Source organism: Podarcis erhardii, assembly GCF_964252035.2.
Source record: "Podarcis erhardii genome assembly, chromosome: 3".
Lineage (NCBI taxonomy): Eukaryota > Metazoa > Chordata > Lepidosauria > Squamata > Lacertidae > Podarcis > Podarcis erhardii.
Window position 1 is genome coordinate 51,071,622 of NC_138507.1, and position 19,084 is coordinate 51,090,705.

The 19,084-nt window shown below is 41.8% G+C and overlaps 1 protein-coding gene and 1 long non-coding RNA gene across 2 annotated transcripts in view; one reads left to right on the top strand and one right to left on the bottom strand.

The window, feature by feature from the left end:
* Positions 1 to 730: 730 nt before the first annotated feature.
* Positions 731 to 10,912, bottom strand: OSTM1 (osteoclastogenesis associated transmembrane protein 1). Its single transcript, XM_081857397.1, has 6 exons — positions 10,448 to 10,912; positions 6,218 to 6,332; positions 5,647 to 5,744; positions 3,302 to 3,463; positions 2,853 to 3,018; positions 731 to 1,639 (listed from the first exon to the last, which is right to left on the bottom strand). The coding sequence occupies exons 1-6, from the start codon at positions 10,793 to 10,795 to the stop codon at positions 1,584 to 1,586; spliced, it is 945 nt and encodes a 314-aa protein (XP_081713523.1). The 5' UTR covers positions 10,796 to 10,912; the 3' UTR covers positions 731 to 1,583.
* Positions 10,913 to 11,121: 209 nt separating this feature from the next.
* Positions 11,122 to 19,084, top strand: part of LOC309339487 — a 35,645-nt gene continuing 27,682 nt past the window's right edge. The window contains exon 1 of the long non-coding RNA XR_014155404.1: positions 11,122 to 11,217. This is a non-coding gene — a long non-coding RNA (uncharacterized lncRNA). The remainder of the gene's footprint in view (positions 11,218 to 19,084) is intronic.

The window sequence follows — 19,084 nt, forward strand, 5'->3', positions numbered from 1 at the left end:
CAGGAAAATAAGTAAATGAATGGTAAGAAATTAAAAAGAGGGATTTTTTATTTTTTATTCTTTTTCTTTCTATGTTAAATTTTGGTTTTTGTATTTTTCTTGTGTTTTTTGTTTATCGTCTTGTAACTTTTTTCTTGTTAAAAATTTAATAAAATATCATTTAAAAATATATATATACATATATATAAGCCAGAGCTTTCCAAACTTTTCATGTTGCTGACATACTTTTTAGACGTGCACAGTTTCGCAACATGGTAATTCACTTTTACTAGCAAACCGGTGGGCTGCCCGCTCCCTTTCCAGCCCTGGGAGGAATGCGGGGAGCGTCTGTGCGACACAACTACACACTGCAGCTGACACACTAACTTGTCACAACACACAGTTTGGAAACCTCTGCTGTAAGCCCGTATAAGTTCTAGGCCAAGCAATTCAGACGGTTGTGTGCAACACAGTTCTAAGGTGACTGTTCTACTCCTGCAAGGATTTCTCCCTGTGCAGCAGAATGTTGTCCCCGTCATCCTCTAGCACATCCCTTAGGTTCCAGGAGTTCCCCCAACCCTCTGGAGCAGATTTAGGAACTGCATGGGGGGGAAAGGGTAAAACCCACAGTGCTTGGGCTAATCCCTGCACTAGGGCAACTAATTTGTTGCCTAGCACTCATTATCTACATTCATTTTTCTTTACTCTGACTACCCCATGGCAATATATACAAAAATAGCAAAAATACCTCTGTAGTACCAAGAAATATATTTATACTATGTACTTTTAAATATACAGCCACTTTTTTTAGAAACACTGGGTTTGGTGGTGAGCAAAGCAATGAACCCTGTTTAGCATTAATGCCTCAGCTAGTGCAATTTCCACCAGTACTACTCTCAAACAACCCCGATTCATGTAAATACAATTCTCTGAAGTACAGCATTCAAGGGCTTGGAACCCCATCCATAGCAGTAATTGAGACATAAGGTTTCTGCCATAGCGAAATTCCACAAAGATTACATAATTCAGATGATCAGTAGTTTTGACATATATGTTGCCAACAGCATAGTATTTCAAAGTGTATAAACTATGTCAATGAGCTAAGCAGCATTTCAAAAAATGATTTGGTATGAGGGGGTCATACCTAAGACATATGAGAACTGAAAGTTGCAAAGTATCATAATCAGTTAAGGCAGTAGATCTAATTTCATTTTCTGACAACATCTTACTTTAAAAAAAAATAATAAACACACTGGTGACAAGCAATAATGTTACTAAATAATAGCAAAGGTTGTGAACATGTAAAGTCATCATATGTGGAAATTAAAAGTGGATTGCTATCAATCCAATGTGAAGGACAGGAATGTGTTCCAAAGCTACCCATCAGAAAGCAAATGACTGAAAAGCACAAGTGCAGATGGAGCTGGAAATGCATCTGTTTCTAGCAGGAAGATCATACAGTGTTACGCCAACGTTTTCAATTAATGGACCCATCCGAGAGTTGCATGTTGTTTTCTTTGTTACCTCATAGCACAAGCCTAAGCCAGAATGAATCGCTTTCAGATCAGTATATAAATATTCATTCTAGTCTGCATTCTGCAGGTTCAGTTGCATTTGTCTTGTATGTTCACAAAATTGGCATTTGACTGGATCCGCTTGGCTAGAAAACAAAGGAGAGTGTTTAAAATCCCACATCTCAACATAAAATATTCACATGTGAGATCCAAGCCAGCAGACACTACCCAACAATTCCCACAAGCAAGATCCTTCTAAGCAGGGCTGGCCTAAGACATTTCGGCACCTGAGGCAAACCACAAAATGGCGCCCCACTCCCCCACAGGGAAGAAGGGATGAGTGAAGATCTAGAACATGGGAGGAATAAAGATCTGCATTGGGATCTGCTTTGACTCTGAGGTCATGGAGTTAAGTACAGTGGTACCTTGAGTTACATATGCTTTGGGTTACATACGCTTCAGGTTACAGACTCTGCTAACCCAGAAAAAGTGCTTCAGGTTAAGAACTTTGCTTCAGGATGAGAACAGAAATCGTGCTCCGGTGGCGTAGCGGCACCAGGAGGCCCCATTAGCTAAAGTGGTGCTTCAGGTTAAGAACAGTTTCAGGTTAAGAACAGACCTCCGGAACAAATTAAGTACTTAACCCGAGGTACTGGGGTGCATTTATGCAACAGGTTTTCAAAATACACCTTCTACATGCTGATCAGTTGACTGGATCTGATTTTTGGGAAACAAGTTAACCCAACTAGACAAGATTCCAGTCTGGTGACATTTATGAAAATTAGGTCACTGTGCCCAAAAATGTCTCAATGAATATGACTCAATGAAAAGGCTACAGCTAATTTTGTTAGTTTTGCACACACTTAGTGTTACGCTGAGTTCCACCCCAGTGCTTTGGCTCAGAGGGGTCGATGCAAACTCTCACTGCTCACACCAGCCTTCTGTCAAGAAAGAATGGCATCCAGATCCTAAGCAGCTTGCTTGGTTCAATGCACCTCCACTTCCACCCACACTCCTTCACTTGTGTCTTGGTTGGTTTTCTAAGTCACCCAGGGGCACACCAGGGTGCCAGAAGGACAGAGACACTGGTTTGTTTTCAACTAAGTCTTACTCAAAAGTAGATCCATTGAAATTAATGGACTTGAGTTAGTCATTAATGCTAATTTCAACAAGTCTACTCAAAACAATAGTTGGCTACAACTTCAGGTCCTAATTATTCACATCTGGCTGGAATGGCTGCACTTCATGTGCTGTGGGTGCAGCCTTGTTACAAAAGCACAACTTGCAGACAATCTTTTCATCACCACCCACCACCGATTCCTTTTTAAAAAAAATAATCAATGAACTGATTTTACTTACGCAGAAACAGGATACGTTTTTTCTGCTTCGAGTGAAGGAAGCTGCTGAGGTAGAAAACAACTGGCAAGAAGAGAATGAACGACGAAACTGCAATCACTGGCACTGTATCGCTGCAGGGGACGGAGCAGTTGAAAGTCATGCTCCAAAGCCTTCGCGTAATATTCATCTAGAAAGAAGGAAACTCCAGGTCTTAAGTCATCAGGGAGAATCATCCGTATTTGTGCGGACGCAGCCACGAGCGGCAGCATGTGCTCTGCCTCATCCCAAACCCTTCCAGCGGTGCTGATCGGAGGCTAGGAATGCTCTATTGCAGTTATTCACAAACCACATTGAGTTTGAAAGGCAATAAAACCTTAAATTTTTACGTTTTAAAACATTACAGAAAGGACAGTGGGTAATATGAAGGAGTAGGGGGCACGCAACATGAAATGAAGGGAAGGAAAACTTACTGCATCTTCCACATCAATGCACAAATGGGCCTGCTCTTCAGATTCACCTTTCTTCTCACTCTCCTGCATCGCGTTGTACATGGCATTTAACTTTTCATATGTGACATTGCACTTCTTGCATACTTCTGTGTAGTTACCTGGTGGTGCATTATCCTCCTGCCGCTATAGATTCAACCAGGAAATTAAGTGTTACAAAAGATGGATATGGAATCCAGCAGATTCTTAAGCATCACACAAATCGAGAAAAATAAATGAAAGCTGGCTCAGGTTTTCAGATAAAGGCTTCCCAGATTACACCAAAACCAGTCTTTCTGTGCCATATCCATTCATAAAACCAGAAGGGAGATGAAAATAAAGCTTTAGCTGTCTGGGTGGGTTTGTTTAACTCTTTAATTTGGCAATCCTGCAAGGCCAACCAGATCCCATTAATATCAAAGGCAAGGATCTGTGAAAGCCAAATCCTTCCAATATTATTTATTCATTAAGTGAATGTATGTTTTCTGGTGGCTACTGTATATAAGCTGTCTGGGTGGCTCACAAAACAAAAACATTTGTCATATGATGGTGTCCAAAGAGAAAATGATGAGTCAGCTTAAATGAGGGAAGCAGCTAAGTTAAGACAAAGCTAGGCAGAAAAGGCAGACGAAGGAGACATGTTGTACTTCAAAATGCACTAAATAGAGGCTTATTTGCAGGGCTCTGGGTGAACTTCATTTGTATGTTTTCAAGCTGTCAGTTTATCCATTTTTGTCCAACTTGTGCTATTCTTTTCATTTACCACCCGCTGACAACACTCATTATTCAATAGCTACTGACTATTCCAACATAAATGCAAAGCAGTTACGCTAATGACTGTACATCAACAATAGGTGGCTTGTTTTGGTATCGCACAACCCATCACAACAGCACATTTTAACATTTGATACTTGGATCATCAATAAAAAAAGAAGAGAGAAGAGACAGATAGGCATGCACTGGAAACACTCTACATTTTCCATCAGTGAGAATGTGATTGTAGACAAAAAGTAGCTACCAGGATCTTATAAACACACACAATCTTGAGCAGGCAACCAACATTATGAAGGCATGGGGCACTAAGCACACTTATCTGGCAGTGCTTTCTAAAGAAAGCAAAGGGAACTTATTCCAAACAAGAGTTTAGCAGTAAGATGTAGCTGTCAGTTGAAATAATGACATGTACTTGAAATTTTAAATTGGAGCTTTGCTAATCACTGCAATCCTAAAACGGCCATACTCCAGGTATACATTCTTTCAGGCCAAATGTCTAAAGTACTATGCTCTGCACACCTAAAGAGATTTTGGGTAAGCCATTCTCCAACACCTCTCCTCCACAAGGTGCATGGCAAAACACTTTTGAAATGGAACAGCCTTTGCAAAGCACTGTTGCATGACTTGGAGGTCAGCTCTTCAAAGGGTACAAAAAAAGGACAAAAAGAATACAAAAAATACAGGGAGATGATTGGATAATGGCATTGTGTGGATGCCCCATGAGTGAAGGAACCATGGCAATTCCACATTAATTGCCTAGAATGCTATCCAATGTTAGCCATACTCAAAACAGACCTACTGAAATCAATGGACTTAAGTTAGCCAATTTCAATGGGTCTGTTTTTGAGTATGACTAGTGTTGAACAACACCTAATGAAAGCCAATAAAACCATTCTAGTCTTGTGGCCTTAATTTTACTATCACGTAAACAGCTCCATTGCTATCAATTACTCTATTTATTTTGTGCTGATCTAAATTAAAGCTTAGGGTGGAAAACCAATATAAAACCCTAAACCTGGGTGCACAATTGCACTGAACTTAAGCTGGATCATTTTCTAGAAGGCAGCTGTTGCAACATCCCAATGATACCAGATTAGAAAGATTTCACGACTCATTTGCAGACATGTTAAAACCCAACTTTCAAAAATGCATTCAGTTAAATGTATTCAGCTATGGCTAAACTCATACTATAACAAAACAACAGAAAACCCATATAGTTAAATCAAGAGGTGACAAGGCCCAGAATAAGGAAAGAAAGTGATTTACTATATGCAGAGATTACACGACTCTTCCTATATAATTACCAACTATTGTGAGACCAAAACAGCGCCATAATTGCATATGAAATGGAGGTGAACATTAATTAGAATGCATTTTGTTCTCCCAGTTGTGAACACCTGCGTTTTATAGATAATTGTTCTACCTGCCTAAACTGCATAAGAGTTTGAGAATTACATTCGTCGCATTTTGCTCGGGGAAAAAAAAGCCCACCAAAAACATTTTCACTACACAATTAGAGGGCTCAACTGTACCCTTACATAAACAGGTACTGATACCTGGAGGTTGTGTTCAAAGCATGCCAATGATTCATTGAATAAGGCCAGGAACATCTCTGTACTATTCGATAAGCCTTCACTGTTGTTCTTTAAACAACCTGTGAAAGAAGACAAATGTCAATATATCCCAGCAACTGCTTCCAGAAGGTTGTTTTTGGCTAAGAGGTATTCATATTTGAGATCTTGCTCATTTCTGCTTTTCTTTTCTTATCCATACATTTTATTTTCATACCGATGCTCAAATTCACAGGTTGTCAAAGGATGTTCTCAGATGCGGATGATTTAGGAACACCCAATCATCACTGTTCTGCTTTAAGTTACAAGAGGAATAGCATCTCTGCTTGCAGATTTCTAACACCATTGCCTAGCAGGTGGTCCTCCCTTTCCCTAGCCCAAAATGTTGGACTGGGGACAATTTGGAGTGCGACCATTATATGGATAGGGAGTTACTCTCCCTTCATTGCGTATTATTAAGGACTTGGTTACTCCCAGGACAAGTAGCTTGAAAATAAGGAATCAGGTAAATAGGCACAATGCAGATATTCAGCAATAAAGTAGACAGAGTACATACTTGCACAGTTTGCTTTTTGCCAGGTGTCATTAAAAAACTTATCCAGGACCACAACTATCTGCAGTCTATCCGACATCAAGAGACTTTTGGCACAAGGGTTACTCTTGGTAGCATTCTGAAAGGGACAGAGAGAGATTGTTATATATTCATACATACATATACATACATATACATATATGTCATTCAGACCATGGTATCTTAACAAGCAACTCCTCCAAAGTGTACACAGAGGAAATAATAGAAGATGACTCAAAAAAGCAAGCCAACCTGCCTCTTGCAGGCAAGGACAAATACTCCAGAATTTAATTATGGGACAAGAAAAACAGGAAGCAAAAGAAAGGAAGAAACAAGAACAGTTTACCCCAACTTGGTGCTCTCCAGATGTTCTTCATCACAATTCCCACCATTCTTGACCGCTGGGCTGGGACTGATGGGATTTATAGTCCAAAACATCTGTAGAGTACTGGGATGGGTGAGACTGAGCTAGAATGCTGTTTTGACTATTTATAAGCTGCCCAAATCAGTCTTAAGTATATTCTAAGGAGAACTCTCGAATCTGCCTTATACCAACCCAGATCTGTCTAGCCCTATATTGCCGTTGCTGGCACCACCTCCCCAATGTCTCAGGCAAAGATTTCCAACAAACCTGTTGCTTGAGATTCTTTCAACTACGAACTGAACCTGGTATCTTCTAAACCCTGTACCTATGCTCCACCACTGAGAGACAGGCCCTCCACGAAGGCCCTACAAACAGTGCACAAGCGGAAAAAGGGAAACTTAAACCACTGACTTTAGCTTACATTACAATCCAGAAACCAGCAAAGTTGGAGTGCTAGGCTTAGACTGATTTAATCTTGTTAGTTTTGGTCCATTACATCTACTTGGCAGCAGTTTAAAAAGTTTGAGGACCTCAGATTAAGGGTCTGTCCGTATCAGCTCATATTTGTGATCTGTCACTCAAAGCAATTCCATTTCCCATCTTTGGTTGTTCCTGCTTAATATTCTTAATCACGCTGTTCATTTGCCATTTTGTTGTTGTTTGTATGGGTACTTTTATTTTTATATGTTAATTATTATGTTTTATATGGATTTGCTTTGTAAGTGACATTGAGGGAACTTGCCAAAAGGCAGCGCATAAGTTAATTTTATTTACAACTTTCCTGGTTCAAATTGCTCAGAGCGGAAAAGTTGCAAAGATTCTTTCAGATGGCTAAACCTGAAATTTCCATAGGCTGAGTTTTCTCAATCAGGGCAATAATCAAACCATCTGCATTAGCTAGACAACATTCTTCCGCAATGGTCTGCCTGGACACTGTTATAATAAGCACCTAAGAACCAGAGAGAACACCTTTTCAATGACTGCTCCAGTGTCCTCCCCAAGAAAACTCATGAGGCACCTACTGTAATTTAGATGGCAAATCAAAACATTTTTATTTTTTCAGGCTGAGGCAGGCCTGCACAACTTGTGGTCCACCCAAGCTGAATACAGTTCATCAACCATAAACTGCGGCCTGCCAGGTACTTCACATTCTGGTCTGGCAGTACAAGGCAGCACCAAAAACAATTGAATCCTTGGTGGGACATCCTACTGTAGATGACTGTTGATAATGATAAAATAATCGTAGCTAATAAAGAGAAGTTATTTCTCTTTAAGCAGCTAAATGAGCTTTTATGGCTATTCTGAGGGAACTTTTGCTATTAATTTTTTTTTTATTGTTCTTTTTCATTGCAAATTTTAATTTCTTTTTACAAAAACATTAGAAGGGTCTGCTGGATCAGACCAATGACCCATCTGGTCCAGCGTTCTGTTCTCACAGCGGCAAACCAGTTGCTCATGGGAAGCCCCAAAGTAGGACCTGAGCATGCTACAGTTGTACCTCAGGTTACATACGCTTCAGGTTACATACGCTTCAGGTTACAGACTCGGCTAACCCAGAAATAGTGCTTCAGGTTAAGAACTTTGCTTCAGGGTGAGAACAGAAATCGTGCTCCGGTGGCGCGGCAGCAGCAGGAGGCCCCATTAGCTAAAGTGGTGCTTCAGGTTAAGAACAGTTTCAGGTTAAGAACGGACCTCCGGAACGCATTAAGTACTTAACCCGAGGTACCACTGTACTCTCCACACTGGTGATTCCCAGCAACTGGCATTTGGAGGTATGCTGCCTCTAGCAGTAGAGGGAAAACACAACTATCATGGCTAGTAGTAACTGATATTCTTATCCCCCATCAGTGTGTCTAATCCTCTTTTAAAACCATACAAACTTAAAGCCAAAGTACAGTGGTACTTGGTTACTCCGCCGCCACCGCGCAATTTCTGTTCTCATCCTGAGGTAAAGTTCTTAACCCGAGGTACTACTTCCGGGTTAGCGGAGTCTGTAACCCGAGGTGTTTGTAACCTGAGGTACCACTGTATCAACATACAGTGGTACCTTGGTCCTCAAACTTAATCCATTCTGGGAGTCCGTTCGACTCCTGAAACCATTCAAAAACCAAGCGCGGCTTCTGATTGGCTGCAGAAACTTTCTGTGCTCAATCTGAAGCAGTGGGGGACGTTCGGCTTCCAAAAAACACTTGCAACCCGGAACACTTACTTCCAGGTTTGTGGCATTTGGAAGCCAAGCCATTCGAGTACAAAGGTACCACTGTACATAAATACTTTATGATGTTAACTTGTTAGCTGCTCTAGGAATTCTTATAGTGGATGAATGATGTATATATTTAGTAAATAAAACAAAAGCAAACATCCTGCAGAGGTAAAGTCCTCCAAGAATTACACTTTTTCTTACTGTAAGGTACAGTATATGTAAAATGTGGCCTTACAGTCAGCTGTGATCCAATCTTGCCTCATCCACAAATCAAGAGCAAGAACCTATATTTACTTCGACCAGGAAGAGCTGCCCTTCCACTGTGAAAGAGGTCATACACTCTAAGGCACATATCCAACAGCAGAAGTTGCAGAATGCACACACATGTACTCAATCCCAAATCAATATTTTCCATGTGTTATTCTCCCCAGTGAAGTGATTTTTCCCACATGTGACTGACTGAAATTCAATGATAGAATTAGTCAGATCTAAACTTCTTTTCCAGCTGTTACAGGCCACTTCTTGTTTCCTTTCAAGTGCCTGCTGAGCCAAAGTAGTGACTGGTCTCTTCACAGACAATATATAGAAGACGCTAACAAAACTACAAACATTTTCCAGATACAGACAAGTTTTCAGTAGATTGTTCTTGACTCTTATTTCAGATCCTGCATAACTTGTGTCCCACCAAACGGAATATAGCTTCATGGTCATCTATGATGCCCCACCAAGGATTCAATCGCTCTCTTGTTTTTGTGCTTGCTAAAACAGAGAATGTGACGCATTCAACAGGCCACAATATATGGTTGAGGAGCAGTACTTAGCTTGGATGGGACACAAGTGGTGCAGGCCTGCCTCAGATTTTCTGTGAAAAAGGAAAACTGCAAACCCATAGCTTGCTCATGTGTGCCTTAATTTTGTGTTTGTATTCAATCTGCCTTGCCCAGCTAGTTGTCAAATCCAGCTAGTCCACTAGGCTGCAACTGGTATACCTTTTAACTCCATCAGGCACCATGTATCAGCAGGAGCAAAAATGAGTGTAAGGATATAGGTAAACATATCAGTTTGCAACCCAGAGACCTTTCAGGGTAGGAGAAGAACAAGCTGCTACTGTTCTCCTCTCTTCATAGTTCCCTGTAAAAAGTAGGCCTCTGGTTTCATCCCACAAGCAACCAGGGAGGAGGCCCCAGCTAAGCCTTCAATCTTAAATCAACTTGTATGGGCCACCGAATTCAGTTAAAACTTACTCCAGAAAGACATGCGTAGGATCCCACTCCCCACTGTTACCGTTTGGGAGAACTTTCATTCTGGGCACTACAGTGTGGCTTGCTGGTTTTTTGTTTTTGGTTTGGCCAAAGACAAATAAGTTTCCAATACGCCTACAACTTCACGGAAAGTAACAGGAACTCCTTGTTGCAACCCATCAGAAACACTCTTTCCCGGAGGTGAAACCACGTTTGTCGTAACAGCAAAAGCAAAAAAGCTAACCCGTTTTTATGGCAAAAGCTCCCATGGGCTCTTTTTGAGACGCCACAGAGGGTTTTTAGTTGGTTTATCAGAAGCGCAAGACACGCTAGGAGACCCTAGAAGCTCCTTCCCCGCGCCCCCCTGCCCCAGCCCTGCCCCGAAAGGCCCGCGAAGGAAAACGCACCCCGACGACCCGGGCGATGTTCTCGTAGTTCTCCGTGGCGTCCCGGAACGGGCGGTAGCAGTTCTGGCAGAGCCTTACAGGCCGGGCGCTCCGCGCAAGGCAGCCCGTCAGCGTGGCGCTGCTGTTGGCGAAGGCAGCCAAGAGCTGCCGGCACTCGGACTCCAGCTGCGCGTCCAGCAAGTCCCCCGCGAGCCCCGAGCCCAGCGACGCCAGGTCCTCCGCCTCCAGCAGCTCCCAGGACAGAGGGCGGCGCCGGCCTCCCCAGGCACTTTCCTCCCAGCCGCTCCCTGCGGAGCACAGGCCCAGCAGAGCGCCGGGAAGCAGCAGCAAAAGCGCGGCCGGGCCCATCGCCGCCACCCGCGCCGCGCCCGGGGAGAAGCGGGAGGAAGAAGGGAAGCCGCCCTCGAGTCCGACCTGCCGAACGCCGCCGCCGCTTGCAGAAGCGAAACCAGGTCACGTGCAACAGGGAAGTGAGTGCGCGCAGGGCTAGCGGGCGGGGGGGGGGGGGAGAGAGAGGAAGCGCTGTCAACATTCGGGAAGGAGCCCCGGCGCGGCGTCTCATTGGGTGCCGGGCATTCGACGCGTCATAAGGTAGGAGCGTCGGCCGCGAGAAGGGGCGGGGCCGAAGGGCGTAGCGGGTACAGCGAGAATGCGCTGGCCGATCCGGAGGCGGGGTTTGAGGGCTGGCGGCTTGTTCGATTGCGGAGGGGTTTGCTGCGCTGAAAGGCGATAGGAGCAAAAGCTACCGGTATGTCGGCACCTCAATGCTAGTAAGTGTGCGTGGAATGGAAAAGATGAACTACAACATCCTTAGTTGCCTGGGACTAAAATCATAGCATAGGATCATGGGCGTAGCCAGGATTTTTGCTGGGGCTTTTGTGGGCGGGAACCTTAGTTTGCCCTGTATTATATTGATTTTTATTGATGGGGGGCAGCTGCCCCTCCGTGCCCCCCCCCTTGCGTAGCATCAGTGCATACGCGTTGGATAAAAAGTGATGGGGTTTTTCTGGAGCACTTTCTTTCCGTTCAATTACAATTAGAGTGCCAACTTGAATAAAATATTGGGGGGGGCGAAGTAAGCCTCCTCCTGCATAATCGATCACAATGCACGTCGCGCGCGCACCATTTGAATGGCAATGCGCATTAATTTGTGGGGCAGCCCCCTCAAATATTTTATGGGGTGGCACAGGGACCTCAGTCCCCAGGAGTTGGATCCTATGGTTACAACGGAAACTCGAGGTTCCTTCATGTTCTCCTCTGAAGCCCTCTTGGGATAATGGAACATCTCGCTGATCTCCAGGGGGGAAACTGTAGAAGTGGGGAATCTGTGCTCTTGGCTGTGGCAGGTTTGGCGCTCTTTGGTATAAGGGGTGTCCCTATGCTATCTGTGTCTATAATATATGGGATCTTCCCTACCTTGAAATGGATCTCTTTCTGTATATTCCTCCACACCTGCTCCAGTCATCCTCCTGAGACCCTTTCTCCATTTCCCTGCCCCGTGAGACACAACTGGCAGTCGCAAAAGCTAGGGCTTTTCCTGTGGGGCAACTTGGTTTATCTTTCCTAGAATCATAGACTGTTTGGTGTTTGGGAATTTTGTTGTGGTGGTTATGGTTTTTTCTTGTAATATATTGATCTGACGATGAATGGTGGGAATTGCTATGTATTTTAATATTGTGTGGGTGTGGATTTGTTTGGTGCTTCTTTTGAAAATTATTTAAAAATAAAAAAAGAACATATCCATCAGTAAATCCTGTGGAACTCAGGAGACTGGGAGTTGTAGCCAACAAAGTTCTACTTAACTTTGTTGTTGTTCATTCATTTAGTTGTCTCCGACTCTTCGTGACCCCATGGACCAGAGCACGCCAGGCACTCCTGTCTTCCACTGCCTCCCGCTGTTTAGTCAAACTCATGTTGGTAGCTTCAAGAACACTGTCCAACCATCTCATCCTCTGTCGTCCCCTTCTCCTTGTGCCTCAATCTTTCCCAGCATCAGTGTCTTTTCCAGGGAGTCTTCCCTTCTCATGAGGTGGCCAAAGTATTGGAGCCTCAGCTTCAGGATCTGTCCTTCCAGTGAGCACTCCGGGCTGATTTCCTTCAGAATGGATAGGTTTGATCTTCTTGCAGTCCATGGGACTCTCAAGAGTCTCCTCCAGCACCATAATTCAAAAGCATCACTTCTTTGGTGATCAGCCTTCTTTATGGTTCAGCTCTCACTTCCATACATCACTGCTTAAATTAGACCTACTGAAATTAATGGACCTAAGTTAGTCATGTCAATCAATTTCAACGGGTCTACTTAGCACTGTGGGTTAGCACTGGTAACAGCCCTTATTTCTGAGTAAACATAAATAGAATTGGCATCACAATTAAAAATGCATCTTGTATTGTTTAAAACATGGTTCTAGAAAGTTGGCAACCCCCAAGAAAGCAGAGGCAACAGGGTCAACGTGCATTTGGCAACATAGTAAGTCAATGCTTGCTTATAACATTTAAGTTTATGATATATTCATTCTATGGTACATCTAATATTTTTAAACATATATTAAATCTCTTAAATCTGTCATATCCTTTCATTTTAAAGTTAAGTGTCTGCAACCCAGACAGGCTGAAAAGTTACCGTAATAGATGAAGCTTTGCAGTTGTTCATCTAGCAGTAACCTTGATACCAAGCCAAAATGTACTGTAGTTAGCAGCTGCTTAGTGACTGCATACCGGAAAGGATACATTTGTTGGTGTGTATGTGGAATGGTATTTGCTTCCAGAGGCTGAGAACAAAAAAGCAGGATAGAGGCTGTAGATGCAAGATGTGACAATCAATCTGGACATTTCTACTTACTCTAGGCCTATGTAATTGATGTTCCCATGTATGTGAGGAAGACAATATTGAGACAAACTTGTATTTTGGCAGTGGATTTTGCCATTTTTGCAACCTTATGACATTCTGGGTCCTCTGGGCTAGGACTTTTCTCTTCATCCCATGTCTCAATAAAAACAGTTCTCCCTCAGTGCCACTTTGGAGAAGTCTACAAATTAAAACCCAAAGAAGCAACAAGGAGCCCTGGCCAGGATCTTTTCTTTGTGAATCACCCCACCCTTGGTATGTGTGTGACTGAGGGCTAGTCTGGTTGAGCAGGATAGTTCCATCCTATTTATATTCTTCTTTTTCCAGGATTCCTCTCCTTAAGGGAGAAGACACCCTAGCTGTGAAAAAGTTCAGTTAGGAAATAAAGCTTTTAAACTTTAATTGTTGTTTGTTTGTTTATCCTTGCATCTTTGCATTTCCTTGCAAAGAATGATCCTGGGCTGTGTGATGGTGATGGGTTTGATCACATGGAAATCTGTTTCTTGGGGGCAGGTATCCACCATCACAAAAATATGGAGCCCCTTCCCTCTGGTGAGCCTACCAAGATAGTAGAAATAAATAAAATCACAAACTTCACTGCCAAACTGTGTTCCACATCAGGACATGCCCCATTCTGTACTTATGGCAAAACTCTCTACAAAGGCTTATTTTAAAAGGACTATGGGATACCACAGTATTTAATGTTGCTTCATCCTTCTGCCAGCCTTGCCTTGATGCGAGACGAAATAATGCGGAGTCACCTGTGTTTGATCCTCATTCATCCTCCCAGTTTGATTCAAAATGTCAACAGATAATAAAACGAAAACCTGTAAATCTGCAGGAAGAATTCCAGATCCATTATCCCCATTGCCAAGAAGCAGATTTTCACGCAATATCCATCTGCAGTTTGCACTTAATTCATTCAGTATTGTCAATTGCTCACTTTAATTAAACACTCCAGGTGTTTTTGTGGATGTTTTTCTGCAGACATAAAGCTTCACAGAAGTTGTAGTCTAAAAGCTGCATAAACCGTTAGTATCGTATGCAAGGTCACAATGTTTCCTGAGTTCTGAAGTATTAAAAGTGTGATAAGTTTGTGGAACTTTAGTCCCTGATCCTGCTAAAGTTAGTTACAACTAACACCACAAACCTATGCATATTGACTCAGAAATAAGTCCCAGTATATTCCCATGTAAGTTTGCACAGAATTGTGACCTAAGCCGTATGGAACAAGTGGGACTTGAGTTGCATGACTGTCTTGATCCATTATTTAAAATGGAATTTCCAGTCCAGTTTAATGCTCAATTTGCATGTAACGCTAAGTCAAATAATGGCTTAGCACAAATATGTGAGTGTGCGGGCTTCCAGAGAGATTACAGCCACTTTTCCTCTACTCCAGTTGCTGTAAGCTAAGCCATGGTTTGACTTTGCATGATTTTTGAATCTAGTTTCATGGTTTACCTCTTTCAGACAAACCATGAATTGTAAACCAAGGACAAGCCTTGGTTGTACTTCATGGTTTGTATGGAGTAAGACAAACCACAAGCTCAGGTTTGGATGACATACCAAGCCAAACCATGGCTTAGCTTACAGCAGCAGGACCAGAGAAGAAGCAAAGTGGCCATGATAGTCCTAGGAGCCTACACACTCTCATGCATCTGTGCTAAACCATGGTTTGGCTTAGCATTACATGCAAACCAGGTCTATTGTGTTGTTCACTCAGAAGTAGCCAGCTTGTATTTGCATTGCAGCATTAAGCATAATATGAAGTTTATAATAAATAAACGAGTCCTGCTTAGTTCAGTGATGTTTGTTCCCAAGTATGTATCTTGGGCTTGGGTGTTATTTCGAGGGTTTTGTTGTTGGTGGGGAGTTGTTACTGTTGGTTGGTTGTATCTTTATTTTAGACCTTGTTGTGGTTTAGGTGGACATTGTTCAGTTTTGTTGTATATTTTTATGCTTTTAATTATTGTTTATGGCTGCTTCTGTTATGTTGTAGTTATGTATTTTTTCATGTTGTAATTATGTGTTTTTTCATGTTGTAAGCTGCTTTGAGCATGGTTTGAATTGTGGAAAGGTGACATGCAAAATATATGGTCTTAGACATAACAAAGTTGGCCCAATGTGAAGCTTTGTTCTGAAGCCATTGGCCACTGCAAAGTTCTGTAAATAATTGTGCCACCATTCTCCTACCTATACGCTTCTCTCTAGGTCTCAGCTATTATGGAATTCATGAGAATGTGCAGAGACACTTGTATCTTATAAAGTGAATGCTTTAAAATATCAAAAATATGATGATAATAATGCAAAATATTTAATTCCTTGTGATGCAGGTTTGACAATAATGAAAACATATGTTCCAGAATGAACATGACGTGGCTAACTTTTGATATGAGTTTTTGGAACAGAATTCAGATATTGTTGAATAGTAATATTTGACTCAAGTTTTAATTTTGGGAAGGAGGCAGTAGCTGGTGTGTGTGTTTTGGTGGGGTTGGGTCGGGGGTTTTTGGTGAGGGGGTTTTAGCACATTCTAATGGAAAAGGCATCTGTAGAAGCTGCTTTTTGCCTTGAAAATTTTACTTATAATGTTCTTTGTGAGGTGAACACAATAAAAAAGCCATTTTAATGCACCTGTTGGCTCCCCCCTTGAAAAAAATAACAAGGGTGGGGGGGTATGTTGGTGAAAGCATAACAAGGAATGAGTTCAGTTTTAATAAGCAATCATACTATTTTGAAAAGAACCCTCTTGTAACAAGTTTACACAATTTTGAAGGAAAAAGATTTTATGTCTGAGCAATTTAGTGGTATGTCATTTCTAAGGATTCTGACAAGCTCCCAGTTGCTTTTACTCATGTGCTTTTAATTAAACCATAATTGTGCCATGCGTTATAAAATGAAAGAAAAGCTGCTAAACTGGATATCTTTTATGACAAGAGAACAGGATGATCCTTCTGAAAAGAACAAAACAGTATTGAAAAAATGAATAAAAGCATATTCAAAGCAAACATTATAGTACGGGATACCACTCTTTGACTGGCATAAGTTCAAGATGCACAATTTTAAATGACAATAATGTATGCTCAAAAATCATATACACTTATGAACTCTTTTTCAAAAGCAGTTTGTACTGGCTTGTCCACTATCTTTCAGTAATTACTTGAACAGGCACAGGCACAGTATGACAGAAAGGGATTTTTTTTCTTCAGTATGTGCAACTTACAAGAATGACAGTACTTGCTGCTTACAAAACAAGACTGCTTGGAAGAGGAATGATCATGTGAAATTTGTCTTCAATGTGATACATTCTGCTTTCTGTACACTTTATTATTGCCATTGTTGTGGTTAAACCTCTAATGAGGTGCTCTACATGGTTTTTTTGTATAGAAAATGGCCCTACCTGAAAGTTAAAATCAAAAGAATAATGCAACAAGAACAAGAGAAATGGATGGGGGGGGGGATTGCATCTCAACAGGAAGAGCATGCCAAACAAAACAGAGAACCAAAAATGATTTAGAAGGGATAAAAGAACCCAAAGAATAAAGGAACTATGAGAATTCATTTGCATTCATATGCCCCTTCAAAGAGGAATTGTTTCAGATTCCTCAGTAGCAGGATAAGGTCTGCTCCTCAACACAACTCACCTTGGTTCCTCAACTAGAGTATTTACAGCACCTGGATCAAATGTTGAGTCCTCTATGTTTTGAGATAACTTACCACAAGACTGATACAACACTCACAAATGAGTGTTGTGCAAATCTGATCTCTGCTCTAAACTAGGAAAACAGGTTTCCTCTGAGCTCGAACCTTGGAAGAAATATTTGTCAGCATTCTTCCACTGTAGGTTTGTTGCTCAGCAGACACACCCGTAGCGGTGCCATGATATGTATACCAACTGTATCATGACAGCAAAGAAGAAAGAAGGAGAGAGTGTATTAAAACTTTAAAACAAATAACAACATCTTAAATATGGAGGCAATATTGTGCAACTAAGGAAGAGAAAGACGTTTCTCTTCGTTTGGCGTGTTCAAATTTATAGGGTGAAAAAATGTGATAAGCCAAAGAATTAAAAGACAAAAATATCTGTAAAATGAGATAAGGGCAAGCCAACAAGCAAGAATGATATGACCCAGTCAAGCTCTTAATGAAAGAATTAACTAAAGAACCATTAGTGGGGGCAGGGAGTAAAGGGGAAATGGAAAGAACAGCTCTTAGCAATGGGAGTATGAGTTAATAAAGAAAAGGAAGAATTTATTTTTGAAATACAAAATTATAGCGGAACAAGAGGAAAAATCACCAGCAAAGGACAACAAAACAGAGGGAACAGGCAAAATGGGAACAAGGTGATTAATAAGAAACTCACTTGCTCAAGGATCATTTGACAAGTATGCATGCCAGTGTCTCAAGTTTTGTCCACATTTGAGTATTATTTAGCTGTTAATCCACTTCTTCCACATTCAAATCAGAATGCAGTAGTCCATTAGAAAGTTGAGCCAACTTTCACCTGACCAGACAGAAGTCTTTCTCCATCAAATACATTGCAATGTACCTTACAATACAAATGACAGAATACATTACACGCTACCAATTAAAACATACTTTTGCATAAACAGGATTTATTCATTATGAGGGTAAATCTAAACAGATGGACTTCCATTCAGCCTCTGTGGTAAAATTAATGTGATAAAATTAATGTTCTCTCATTAATCTGCATGTTGCCCTCCACCACCACTGCTGCCACATTCATAAAATTTATTTTATACCTATTGATGACCCATTCCATTCCTGCCCAGGCATTAAGATCTGCAGGGAAGGCCCTACTCTCATAGTCCCACTGCTAAGTGAAGTTTGGGGACTAGCAGCACATGAAAGGACATCATCTACAGCAGTGTGCCACCTGAGGAATAAACTTCCCTCAGAGATGTGTCTACTGTACTAACAACCTTGCAGACTTTTAGTCAGTTGATGAAGATTCACATCTTTGCCCAGGCTTTGCAGGGTAGGGCGAAATCTGAGAACTGAGTCTGAGGATTTTTGCTGCTGCTTGATCTTTCGTTTTTAAAGATGATTTGTGATACAGTATTTTAATTGTATTTATTGACTTATTGGTTTGTTGTTGTTTTATACTCTTGTACTCCTGCCCTAGGAACAGTTGAAAAGGGCAAGAAGGAAGGAAGGAATTTCTCTGGGTGAGGGCCAAGCCATGTTTTCCCCTAAGCAAATTACAACTACTAGTTAAGGCTAGTTAATTTCCACAGTCTATTACTTTCTCACAGTGCATACATTTGGAGCACCTCAGTCCATTGGCAAGCACTCAGCGGTCACTTTTATCTATTTCTCCCACCTGTACTGAACCCATTATAAGGATGGCAAGTACTTGGATACTCCTATCTCAGTCTCCCTGTTTCTAAATTGCCTGCTATTACAGCCAATGGATTGGCCTGGAAGGTCCTCATAGTCAGAATTTGAAGTGATCCATATGCACATGCCAACTTAACTTTGGGGCATAACCCTGGCTAGAGAACCTTTATGTGGAAGGACTGGCCAGCTTTCCAGATTATGACCTCTGACTATTGGGAAGGTAAATTCAAGTCATTTCATTATCTACAAAGGGAACTTGGTTTGGATCACCTGCTTGTGCAGCATCTGTGCCCCCATATCTCCTGAATGACTTTGATGGCTTACTGGTTCAAATCAGACTTCCAGCCTGTTTGTAGACTAGACCAGTGTTTCCCAACCTTGGGCCTCCAGCTGTTTTTGGACTTCAACTCCCATCATCCCTAGCTAGCAAG

Excerpts from the sequence above, each read along its gene's own strand:
- OSTM1 (XM_081857397.1), bottom strand. The coding sequence starts at position 10,795 with ATGGGCCCGGCCGCGCTTTTGCTGCTGCTTCCCGGCGCTCTGCTGGGC. Across the intron at positions 6,333-10,447 it reads ACATCGCCCGGGTCGTCGGG|AATGCTACCAAGAGTAACCC; the intron begins GTGCGTTTTCCT and ends TGTCCCTTTCAG. Across the intron at positions 3,019-3,301 it reads GCATTGATGTGGAAGATGCA|ATGAATATTACGCGAAGGCT; the intron begins GTAAGTTTTCCT and ends CCTTCTTTCTAG.